General features: G+C 45.6%; 1 protein-coding gene across 4 annotated transcripts in view; it reads right to left on the bottom strand.

Moving 5' to 3' along the window:
* Positions 1 to 8,409: 8,409 nt before the first annotated feature.
* POMGNT2 (protein O-linked mannose N-acetylglucosaminyltransferase 2 (beta 1,4-)) overlaps positions 8,410 to 12,813 on the bottom strand; it is a 31,330-nt gene continuing 26,926 nt past the window's right edge. For all 4 annotated transcript variants that reach the window (XM_053945256.1, XM_053945247.1, XM_053945265.1 and 1 more), the window contains one exon: positions 8,410 to 10,732. In XM_053945256.1, the coding sequence (XP_053801231.1) occupies positions 8,904 to 10,640 (1,737 nt within the window). In that variant the 5' untranslated portion in view covers positions 10,641 to 10,732 and the 3' untranslated portion in view covers positions 8,410 to 8,903. The remainder of the gene's footprint in view (positions 10,733 to 12,813) is intronic.

The raw sequence follows: 12,813 nt of genomic DNA, 5'->3' as shown, positions 1-12,813 counted from the left end.
AAAAACCTCAAGGAGGAAACAACTCTAATAAATGATGGGGAGCAAGGCCAGTAGACCCACAGGTTCTCCATGGTTCTTTGACTTGGCCAGGAAACAGTGGAAGAGGACAGGGAAGCTGCTACCAAATGCAGAGAGGCTTTAATCCCACTTTTGCAGAGTCCAAGAGCAAACTTCTGAGGTGGGAGGTGATGCACCAGCCCTATCCAGACCTGGCAAAGCCTGGCCTGGCACCACTGGTGCAAGCCCACTTGGTCCTTTCTCTGGCTTGCTGCTACTCTGCTGGCACCAGGGGAGTGGCTGATGAGAGCTGGCAGGAGCCTGGGCACATGTTTGAAAGTTGGAGAGAAACAGGAAAGATGTGGCATTAATTATGATGGCTTGGGACCAGCTGGAACTGTCAAACTGAGTTAACTGAGGAGAAAATGGCTCACAGATCAGGGACAGGGTGACCTGGTGGGCTTGGCAGGGGACACCAGATGAAAACCACCACCATGTGCCAACCTTGTGCTCTTTCCCAGCCTCAGCCCTGGAGCATCACCCTGGTGTCACCATGGATGCAGCTTGGATAATGGGAAAACAGAGTGAGAGCACTGTCAGCAGCATTTTCTTTTGAAGCCCTGCCATCACATATAAGATCCCACTCTGGCAGAGTTTGAGCTGCCTTCTTAGCTAAACTGGGAAATTATTTACCCTGAGCCACACTTCCAAGTGAACAATGGCAGCTCGGTCTTAGTGATGCCTGGTCTCAAGCAACTAAATCAAGCTCAGTGAAGCAGTCGAGAGCCTCATGGCTTGGTGTGCTGTAGGACCATGGCTTCCAGTAGGCAGAATGTTGAAAGGAACACTGTACATCAAGGTCTGAAATATTTGGAGCTCTTGGCAGCTGGAGAGCTGGGCTGGGGTAGCAGCAGGTGCGCAGCAGGTGAGCGTAGGGGTACCAGTGTGGTTATTTAAATGCTTTACATGGAAACAGACAAAACATTTTAAAAAAATTGCACTGGGGTTATGCTTCTTGTTGCCTCTGCTTCAAGCTGCAGATTTGCAATCAGTTTGCATTTATGGATAGTTTACATTTTTAAAGCATTTCAAAACACTTCAGCCTAAAAACATGCATTTCCAGTCTATTCAGATTTCGTGGAGAGGAACAGGTTCCCCTGTGAGTCAGGTAGCTTCAGAGTTAAACAATAAACAGATCCCTTTTACAGTGACTGTCAGACTTCCCCTGCTGCTGTATATCCATTCAAAGGTAGGTAGGCTCCCAAGGCAGTGCAGGTGGCTGCAGCCCCCACTAGGGCAGAGCCCCAGCAAAGGTGGCTGTGCCTGCAGCGCTGCACACAGGCTTCATGGAGCTCCACGCTGGTCTCTTTCCCGGTAAGCAATGACATTCAAGAGCTTGATTTTTGTTTATTCCGCTGCAACCCGTGTGGTTGTTTACATGAAGGCAAAGGGTATGAAAAAAGCTATCAGACCAGAACAGGGATAAAAAGGGAAAAGTTCCATACAGCTACAGCTGGACACACTGACAGCACCTGGCTGTGTTCAGGCATGTTTGCTTGCTCCTGAAGCTGTTGATCACCTAATGGTGATCTTATTTTCCTACAGATCATATGGGGTTGGCTGTAAGATACTCTTTAATTCCATCAAGCAGAAAGGGTTTGCAGGTAAATGGCTCATCTGGCCTGGAGCAGCACAAACCAAGGTGCACTACTACTCCACATGGGTCATTTTGTGGGTCTTGGTTTCCCCTGAAATTTCAGGGGAATTTTCAGCTCAGATTTTTCATCTTCTAATGGCAAAACAGAGCTGAGAAAGCAGAGCCAAAATCTTTGCTTAGAACTGTGCAGCTTATTTATGTGTGGTGCTTACCCAGGTGGCCCTCACCTGAGCTACTAGTGAGGATGCATCAAACTGGCCACCAATATGCTCATGCTTTTCATGGGATAAGGTTTAACTCAGCAGGAGCAGGGTAAGAGCAGTAGTGCTCACCTTGGGAAAAGCCACATCAGCAGCTGTGTCCATCACAGCCTGGCGTTACACACCTGCCACCCTTCCCTACACCACTGCTATAGGAAGTGTACTCTGCTGGTCAGAGTTTTCCCAAACCTGGGCTGTAAGAAATATTTTCTTTTTTTTCCAGAGGAGGACACTCAAATAAGGTCCTTGCTCAGAAAGGTGATGATACCTAAAAGGGAAATGTACAATGTAGAGAATGCAGCTAATTGCTCTTTGGTAGTTTTCTTTCTGCCTACCAGCTTTGCAGCACAGTTTTGGGAGGAAAAGGCTGCCCTGAGACTTCCACTGAAAATTCTGCACTGCAGACAGGCATTCTCAGGTCAGCCCCACCAATTTCTCAGTCCTTCCTCTAGCCTGGGAAAAGGAAAATGGCATAAATAAACCACTCTCTAATCAGAAGCCCACCTCTAGACCCTAATCAATTGTTGAAAATTGTGTCAAAACCAGTTTTGAGTGGAAAGACAGCTCTGGAATTTACATATTTCATCAAAAATTCTCCCTAATAGAGTTCGGTTCTTTTGTTTTGCTTGGTTAGGTTTTGTTTGTTTGGGTTTTTTTGTGAAGGAAGGAAAAATTGTCAGAGAAATGAAATGTTTTTCACAAAAGCAGTTGGGACATGTGACTGTGGTGTTTGGCCCTTTGGAGCTGCATAGCAATGTCTCTTTGTCCACTTTCTCCAAGGACAAGCATCTTCCAGGCATCAGCAATAACCAAATGATGTCCTACAGAGTCACCTCCTGCCCAAAATTTAGCAAGTGAGAGGCGGGAAAAGAACAAGAATGCAAAGCATCTGAAACCCTCACTCGCAGACAACCGAATCCCATTTCCCCCCTAAGCAAACAGCATTTCAAATTGCTCCTCTGAAGCACCATCACCATCCTGAGGAAGGAATTTGGAGAAAGAAAGGAAAGAGATTTTTCACAGCTGTCTGGCTCTGAAACTGACAAGTATTCATGTGTGGAGGAAATCACCTTTCTCTGTCAGAAGGAAAGAGATGAAAAAGAATGCTTATGAAATATGGAGGGCAGCACTCATCTTCCATTGTTGTGCAGAAGCACTGCTGTCAGGGGCTTCCTGGCCACAGCTGGAGACACACAGGTGTTTTCTCATGGACCTCTGCCTAAAGTCTAGCTCAGATTTTTCATCTTCTAATGGCAAAACAGAAGATGGAATCTAAAAAAGAGCAAATAAAAAGGACAAAGTAATGGAGAATGTATAAATCCTTGAAACAGAGGATCAGGATTGGGATGAGGACTTGTACAAACAGCAAATCTTGGAGTCTAGTGCCAAAACAAAAGGCTTTGATCTACAGTCCTCTGCTGGTGTCTCACCTAAAAAATAGAGGAGATCTTCCAGTAATTCACTCCAGATTGCTCCCCCACATGCCACCTCCTTCTCCTCCACGTTTCTTGGAGTGAGAATCCCACAAAAAAACCAGACACACGTAATGAAAACCTCGGCCAGATGGCCACTAGTGCCTCTACCCCGCTAGGCAGATTGAGCAGCAGCCTGAGCTTGTGTCTGTTGCACCTTGCCACCCACAGAGGCAGACCTGGCCCCTGGGGCTGGCAGGTGGGGAAAAGCCAGTATCCAGCTCTGGTTTTTAGCACAGGTGAAATCATCCCAAAGCAGGAGATCCATCAGAGCCCACGGAGCAGCACCCCACTACCTATTTGTGGATAGCCACAGGGACCCGGCAGGTTTTTGCCAGGCGGACTGAAGAAGCAGAAGGAATTGACTCATCACAGAAACATCACACTGCTAGGAACATCCACAGGGTAACGCTGCTGGAAACCCACAGCGGGAAAACAACAGTGCTGATGGGGATGGAATGCCTGCAGACTGTCTCACCTCCATCCACCCTACCCACACGCTGGCTGGCTATTGCTAGAGGCCAGGATAACATTAAAGCAGGGAGAGACAAAGGAGCAGGGAGTCTCTAGGGCAGGGAACAGAGATGTTACCCTGAGTGGATCTTTTGGTGGATGCTACATTATGCATACAGGGACACAGCTAACCCAGAAGGTAAATCAGGCAATTGGAGCAAGCTGTTTGAATGCACACCCAACAAAGGGAAACTCAATTAAATTTTAAAGGCAGCACACTTGAAAATGGCAGGACTAAGCGGCATTTAAAGGTGGCGACTGTTGCCAAGTTATTTCGAGCAAACAGGAGGCTATTCCATGCCTCTATTAGCATGTCTGAACGTGCTAACAATTAATTTAGTAATCAGCATGTTCTGAAGGGATGACTTGAGAGGGTGACAAGCGGGGCTAGGCCCTCACTCAGTGTAAATTCACCATGGCTCTCTCTGTGTTGCAGCTGGCCCCACGCTAGCAGAGGGTTTGGCTGAAAGCCCCTCAGGAGGGACACGCTGGGGGAGGTGACGTCTCTTACATAAGGACGGTGATGTGCCTCACACACGTGCAGATGGTGATGCTTCTCATACCACCCACAGCACAGATGGACTGTCAGTCATCACATTGAAAGCCATTCCAAGAGTGTGCCTCTCCTAAGTCCAGCAAGGGAAAATTAAGTGCTCTTTTATCTACTAAACCACCAGCATAGACAGCAGAAGCAAAAAAATTATAGAAATATGTCTGCTATTTATACAGCTCAGCAGAAGAGGTACAGCAATAAAGATGCTGAAGTCACTGTTTTGTTCAATACAAATTAAATGATGGAGTGCTTATGGAGTTCCTTTCACCCAGGGATCCCAGAGAGCAACAATCTCCTTGCTATGGACTTGGACCAACTCCTGCCCTAGGAAGGCTAAAGGCTTGTGTCAGGGCCCTTGCCAGTCCACCTGCAGCAAATGTGCCTCTGCCTCAGAGCCGTCTACACCAACAGCCTACAAGGTGTTGAAATGAATAATATCCTAAGCGTCTTCACTTAATTTGGGTCCTGTGAGGTGTTGGTGTCTTGGGACAAGAGACATCCACAGATCCCAGAGTGCTGGACATGCAAAGCCTTAAGAGATGGAGGCAAAAAAGTCACTTGAAATGGAAGAATAAAAATTTAAAAAATCAACAGACAGCTTTAACAAATAATCCTGTTGTACATTTACTTTGAGTAATGTATTTAGCTCTTAGAGATTGAGGTGGTAAAGCCAAAAAAGGCACTTTGCAAAGTCCCAAGTTACTGCTTTTAAGAGTTATAATTTCCTTAAGAAAAGGATCTGTCAAAAAAGAATCAGAAGAGGGGAGAGGAAGGAGACAGAAACATCTCAATTTGAACTCTGCAGACCCAAGTATTTTGCTTAACGGTCTCCAGTCACCTTCTGGATCTGTAAAACCCACCCTGGGTGACCAACCTGGGCTGCAAACAGCCGATCACTGCTGCCCCTACCACCCATGGAGGCATTACCATCAGCCTGCAGCTCCTGCTCCAGCACCTCATGGGTCCAAGCCCTCCATTCAGTTCCTCTTTGTCCTCATACAGGTCAGTAAGAGCCCTCCCACAGCCGCTGGCTGGTGCTTGCACTTGGGCTATTTAGAAGGAGATACGAAACTGTAGCCAGAGGAAATCCTCCTGGATGATCCATCTCTGCAAGCGTGGACAAGGCTAGCAGCAGTGAGTTCAAGACCAGCATCCTGCACTGCACCCAAAGGGATCTAGATTTAATCCCAGCTACTTCTCTTCTTCAGGACAGCATGGTCAGACAGCACTGGAGAGCATAATGTATTCCCTTTGGGAGCAGAACCAAATGATGCAGCGGTAGAAATTCCAAGTCTTTTGCACAAAGCTCCAAAAGGAGCCCCACAAGCTCATCCAATGAAAAAAATAGACTAATCCAGCTCCAGTCCTGCCTTCATGCACCTGAGAGATGCAGCCTCAGCCCTGTGCACAGAGTCTGCATTCACTATAGGATAGAACTTTAAATGATGCCAGGTAAACATTCCCCCTGATCCATCAAGAAGTGGCATTGACAAAGAGGAGGAAGGGAAACAAAGAGCCCATGCAACACGAGAGGTCTGGGCCTCAGAAATGGAATGGGCCTGCAAAGCACTAATGGCAAAGTTTTTAAAAGAAAGAAAATTTACTATGGAAAGATGCCAGCACTCCAGAGCAGTTCTTCAGGTAGTATAAATCAGTAACATTACTGTGCCCAATTTATGACAGCTACAGGCGGCACCAGGGGCTCTCACTGCTATGTGCTCTGGCAGAGGAGAAATTCAGGTATAGCAGTGAGGTGCCAGCACAGACACTTTTACACTGGGCAGGTGTTGGAGACAAATGGCAACATCACCAGCACAACTTCAGTTCAGCTGTCTGAGAATCTGAAAAGGAAAAAGCCCTTCTTTTTTTTTTTTTTTTTTTTTTTTTTTTTTTTTTTTTCCCACCTCATAAAGTACTCATAGCACTGATGAGGAAGACAGAACCTGAATGCACATTTTTGGAAAGCACATCTGATTATCTTCTGGAAAAAATTAGTCTCTCTCTGAACATGAGACTGTTTCATGCCAGAGTAAAGAGCACAGAAACCCACATATATGATACTTCATTGCTCTGTGGCCAATTTTGTTGATTAGTCATTAGGATATAAGAAGAAAATAGTTAATGTGCTGTAACCAATCTGCAAATGTTATAAAATCTGCAATCATATGGAACTAATTTTAAGTGAAATGGGATGATCTACAAATTACAGGCATAGGATTACTACAAAAGACATGGAGAAAAGCAGGCAGGAAGGCAACATGCAGATCAATATCCTGCTGAGGATGAACAATGGTTAGGAGAACACAGACAGCTCACACACCCAAAGAAGATTATTTTTAGAACTGATACAAAATGAATGCTGACTAAATTTCAGATGTCTGAAGACTTATTCACTACCAAATATGCTACCAACAATACCACCTTTGCAAGAGCCAGCAGGATGGCTTGGCCTTCAGCTTGAATGGATGTGGAGATGCAGGACTGCTGCTAAACCCTTTTGTGAGTGGGAGCTCATTGGCCAGCAAGTTCCTGGGGAGCCACAAGTCCTGGAGGCTTCCCCAAACAGCTTGCTTTCATTGCCATCTTTTAGGAAATTTTTCTCACCTCAGCTCTGACATATATGGTGGGGAATGTGCAGCCACATGGAGACTTTGGGGCACAGCTCGAATACTTCAGCAAGAAGCCCATTTCGTCCTAAGAAAACAACAATGGGAATATTCCCATGCCCCTTTAAAATAGCAAGGCAAAAATCATTAGTTGGCAAGGTTAAAATTGCAAAGCAAATGCAGACTTTGGGACTCATGTTCTGTTTCTTCCCTTTCTTTAAATCATAAACATGTTTGAAAACAAAGCAAGACATAATGAAAATTAATTTACAGAAGTAGCACTTGCCCAAAGGTCCAGTGTTGTGCTGTGTTTTGCTCATTTTTCAATCTTTCTGTTTCTTGTCCAAATTTATACAGCCATTTGTACTCCCCCTCTCCTTAGAATCCATATTTATAATCCTGCCTTGAGATGCTCATCTATCAGCCTAGAAAGCAAGACATTTATCCTATTCTTCAAATGTCCATCCAGACCTTGGGAGGAAGGTGTGGACTGGGAGAGAAAGGAGAAGAAAGCCCTTTCCCATTTGCTTCCACACTGGTTATAAACTATAGGGGGTGCTAATATCTATCAGGGAAACATCTCACACTCCTGCCCCTTTCCTTTCCCCCTCCTCAAGAACTTCACTTGTGACTCAGAGCCATTTTTCAAAGACAGTGGCATTTAGGGTCTCCAGCTAAAGCAGATCTGAGGATCAGGTCCAAAGTAGTCAGAGTGTTAGCCTGGCAATGAAGCCAGATTCCCATCTCAGGGAAAATGAATTTAAATCTCGACTAAACTACCTCCCCCCCCCCCCGCCCCCACTGGAGAACCAGAGGTGTGAGTGTCATCAGCCTGATCCCTGCCACATTCTCTGGCCAGCCCAATTCCCTGGCATACCTACCTATTTCCTGTCTGACTCTGCTTCCTTCCACCAACATCCAGGAACACCTGTGCACGGAAAGCTTCCCTATGCCACCACCTGCCTATTCCCCAGCAAAGCATGTACCTATTAGTAGCTATTATCAACAGATTATTCTGATGAAATACCAAAAAAAAAAAAAAAAAAAGGATTTTCTTGAGCAGATTGCTGTACATGCTCAGCTCTCCCAAATCACCCCACTCCTTTCTCACACACCTGTACATAACTCACAAAATGAAAACTCCTAAAGCACAGTAAATTCTTTCACCTACTCCATCCCTTCTACCTCTTATCTGTCACTACAACCTTTTGCAATAGGGGTGCATTAAAATCTGACTTTAAATATGAAGCTGTAATCTGTAGTCATTCTCTTCAGCCAAAATAGAAACACAGGAAGCTACAGATACACATTTTATCACAGCAATGGACAAATAATAAAATGCAGAAAAGTATTGAGGAGGTTTACAGCAGTTTAATGAAGGCTCTCGTACAAAATCTTGAACTCAAAGTTACAGTCAAGAGTTACGGAAAAATATAACTCACAATGAAAAAGCTGATGAGAATTGCCCACTTAGCCATGGAATTAACTGCACTTTAACGCTGTGCTTAAATAGTCACCACACAATCGGAGCAAATTTAAATCACGACCAAGGTACACAAAATTCACTTCCATTCTGTTTTCAATTACATGTATTCAGCATGTAATTTAACCTCTGGAAGTTACTCTGAAGAACAGAGGTTTCTCTCTCTTTTTTTTTTTTTTTTTTCCCAAACACTCACTGGAAATAAATACCATTGAAAGAATACATGTGGAATGCAATAAAATGGACACTTAGGCACTGGTACAGTCTAGTCTTCTTCAGCCCTCTACAAACTACAAGATGAGAAATTTTAAACCACAGATGGAGTGGAGAGCAGGTTAGAGCTGTACAGGTAGTGCAGTGGGTTATGTACTACACAAGAGCACATCTGCAAAAGGTCCTAGAAGATTTTTGTTGAAGATGCAGCGTATCCACACCAGGTATATTGTGAAGGGCTTAATGTTTTCTGAGAAGGTGTGATTCTGATGGGACAATATATAAGGCATGTAAGTGTTTTCCCCTTGCTCTTGTATCCACACTTCGTATTTTACTTCTCTGACCTTGAGATACCTCAGATTCCAGGGGATCTGCCAGGACACAGCAAGTTTAGCTTCACTCGTGCCCTGGACAGAGGCCTGGCACTTGGCATCCCTCACTTTGCCAGGGTAGAGGCTACCAGACCACTTCTGCTTCTTGGGTCCGGGCTTAGACTTCACAGTCTGCCTAATCACGTGTATGAGAGACGGGATGTTCACCTTTGTGTCCTGGTAGGCACGGAACAGCCACTCAGGGTTGCGGCAGCAGAGGTGCCGCGGCACCTCCGTGCTCTTAATGATGCGCTCCTGCTCAGCTTTGTCCAGATGAGCAATCCCACCCTGATCCCAAGGTCTGTCTGGGTAGGCTATGGTGTCTTCCCTGTTCGTGTTCTGCCAGGCAATGTACTGCAGGTCCATACCAGGAAGGGTTGCCAGGGTTTTGTAAGGGGTGTAGTGTTCGGGGTTGATAGCATATGGGAAGAGCTCCACCACGGTGGCCCCTCTTGGCAGGAAGAGCGACATGACTAACTGGGCCCCGTGCATGCTGACCAGCATGGACGCATTGCTGATCAACCGGACGATGTCAGAAAATGAATGCTCCTCCAGAGAGACAGAAATGGTTTTCATCTGAAACTCCTGAGCAAGAGCCAGGATTAGTTCTGCCTCATTTAGGATAAGTCTGTTGATTGTCCGACTGAAGACTACAATGTACTCCTCACTGGAGCTTTCCTCCAAGCTGATGTTCAGTTTCTGCATCATGAATTTGGTGAACTGCCTGATCTCATTACCAGAAACTAAGATGTTAGCCTTTGGCCCTTGTGGCTGGACAAATCCGTACTGGTACCACGTGGTGATTTTGGATAGTCCCACATAGGATTTGGTAAAGCAGAGGAGCCGGCCCAGGGTTTTAAGCTCCTCCCGGAGGAGCGGCTGCTTGTTACTCAGTAACTTGTAGAGGTCAAAGTGAACACCTTCACTCCACCCTTCCATGAAGAAGAGTCGTGCCTCCAGATCTAAGTCGGAGAACTGCTGCATGGTGTAATAGATGGGGAGGAGGTCGTCATGAAAGACGTGCATCAGGTTGTCTGGGTTGAACCTGTTGGCAATCAGCGCCACATCAGGCACGAAGACCGGCTTTGGCATAAACTTCAGCGCAGCAGCTGGCAGCTCCACAAAGTTGAAGTACTGGGTGTTGTGATCTTCCACAGAGGAGAGGTCGAGCAGAGCTGGCTGGAACCTCCGGGAGCCCAGGTTGGGCAGCATGACGGAGGAGTTGCTGTGAAAGTAGACAAACTCCTCAGCCTCGGTAGAGTAGCAGAGGGACTCAAAGCGGCAGATGCGGTCGGTGTGCATCCTGCCAGTGCACACCATCCTGGTACCGTTCTCCACCAGGGCCTGCAGAGCTGCATGGTAGTCAATCTGAGCCTCAGACAGTTCCTGAGACTGGCGCATGAGGACCAACTCCTCCTCCACCATGGCAGCATGATCGCACAGTCTGATGTATTTCCACAGCACGGCAGCAAGGATGGACACGAGCAGGGCATTGAACACAGCTGCTATGTTCATTCTGTAGTTAGATCCTAGCAGGATGACAGGTGGGGAATGCAATGGAGAGGGAACACATCATTAATACTCTTTGACATGGTGAGGGCAAAGACCTGTGGAAAATAAAAGAAGAGAGGATCCTTCAAACATCAGGTTTACAGCTCCATCATAAATCATATTTTATGGACTATTCAAGAGAGTTTAGGCTTCTTTCAGTAATTTTTTCCCCCTTCCAGGGAATGAGGGGAAAGAACAAAAAAAGTGACAAAGCTCTCCCTAAAACTGCAAAAAAGTATAAAGCAAACAGAATGGGGAGCTGCTCTACAGGAAGGCTCCTCTCTCATTTTCATTTCCATGCCTTTGAAGAAGAAAATGTAAAAGACTTTAAGGATGAGCTGTATGAAGATCTGCTAGAAAGAAAAGTATGTTTTCTGGGACTCTGGATCACTCTGCTTTTTGCAGACCACTCCCACAGTGATAGGAAATAGAGCACTGCCATCACTGGGCCACCTGCAGAGGACTGGGAGCCCCAGCTCCTCCTCCTGCTCTGTATGGCTGAGAGCACTGAGTGGTGCCCTCACCTTCAGTGTGCAGGTAGCAATAGCTCGGGAGTACTGCCAGGACAGATTTTGCTACACTTCAGTGTGCAATGTGAACTAGTGAACATCACATTCAATTTCATTTTATCCAGGGGTGGGGGAAGGACTTGCAGGTCTATGGACTGCCCTGAGGGAGAATCCCCAGTCACCAGGGTGTTGCTCTGGCTGCAATCCAGGATCAAAGGCTAGGAACTGCCATCATCTTCCAAAAGAAATATTGGCATGGAAGAGAGGAGAACTGTGCTCTTTATGAGAGGAACTGATGTGTCATTAAAGCAATCAGACCTTCATTTAGTGAGAGCCTGGCTTGCACAGCACAGCCAGCCCTTATACAAATGATAAGCTAATGCATTTAAGGGTTTCACTGTTGGCATTTTCCCATTCCAACTTGAGAACCTTTTCTGTGCTGCTCCAAAGCCTCCCTGATTCTTCTTCTGTTAGAGCCTGACACTGTTTTCCTCCTATGCAGAAACACTACTGGCTTATATCAGAGTATTGATTATAACTTCAGCTGTGAACTTCAGTTGAGATATTGATTCACCTACAGAATTTATGGGCTTCAATTTTCATTATGCATCAAGATTCACTGCTAGTCAGGCTGTAAATAATTGCCTCTGTGACTCATGGGGAACTTCAGGAAGGGAAATTTCTAATTAGCATTTACCTCACTAGATTGTTTCTAGCTGCCATTTTTAAAGGCAGCAATTTTAAATTTCTTTTGTTGCAAGTTTGCCATGGGGAAAAAAAAGCAATGTCTCAAGCACATGCTCTGACATCCCAAGCATCCTTTAGCATTTTAACCAAGAGACACTTCTTACATGGCAATATGGAGGAAGCTAGCCAGGCATGCTTGGGACCAAAGCAAACACCTCCTCTACTGCCAAAGGAGTTCCTTTGAAAAGAGCTACTGCAACTTAAAAGCTTGATCCTGCAACTTGGGATTGAATGGAGAATCATGGAACTCAATGAAGTCAAAAAGGATTCCTATACCTCATGAGATCCCAACAGCCTGGGGGGGGGTCTATCTTAGGAAGAACTGAAGGTACGTGGGAGTCTGAATAATGCCAAAGAAACAAGTGTTAGATGTAATCCACACAAACTCAAGAGGTGATCTCTGGGGGCCTGAGCAACATATTTATTTCTATTTCTCAAATGAAAGAGAAATGATGTCCATCTCCTTTGGCAAAATATCTGAAAAACTGCTGCATTTAGAAACTCCCTAAAAGCAAGCAGCAAATTAAAAATGTGTTGTTTTGATTTCAACCATGGAAAAAAAGGAAAGGGACCTAGAGTGATCATCTGATTATCAGGACAGGATCAACTCTCCATAAACCATGCCCCAAAGATGCTTCTCTGCCTCATTCTTAGTACTTATTCATCTCTTCAGCTAGCCTGTATCAAGAGAGGCATAAAGGACTATGATAAGGACTCTTTTCTAACATTTAGCCTTTGTTTCCACCACAGGAATTTTAACCGGGTCTTGTCCCAGGTGCCACAGATATCCTGCACAGAAAAATGATGGCTATCACATCACATCTCAATCTGTCCTCCTCTGTCAACAGGGGTGACTGCTGCTCCTCATGGCTGTGCAACTC

The sequence above is a fragment of the Vidua chalybeata genome, chromosome 1, assembly GCF_026979565.1.
Source record: "Vidua chalybeata isolate OUT-0048 chromosome 1, bVidCha1 merged haplotype, whole genome shotgun sequence".
Taxonomy (NCBI): domain Eukaryota; kingdom Metazoa; phylum Chordata; class Aves; order Passeriformes; family Viduidae; genus Vidua; species Vidua chalybeata.
This window is presented reverse-complemented; position numbering and strand designations above follow the sequence as displayed.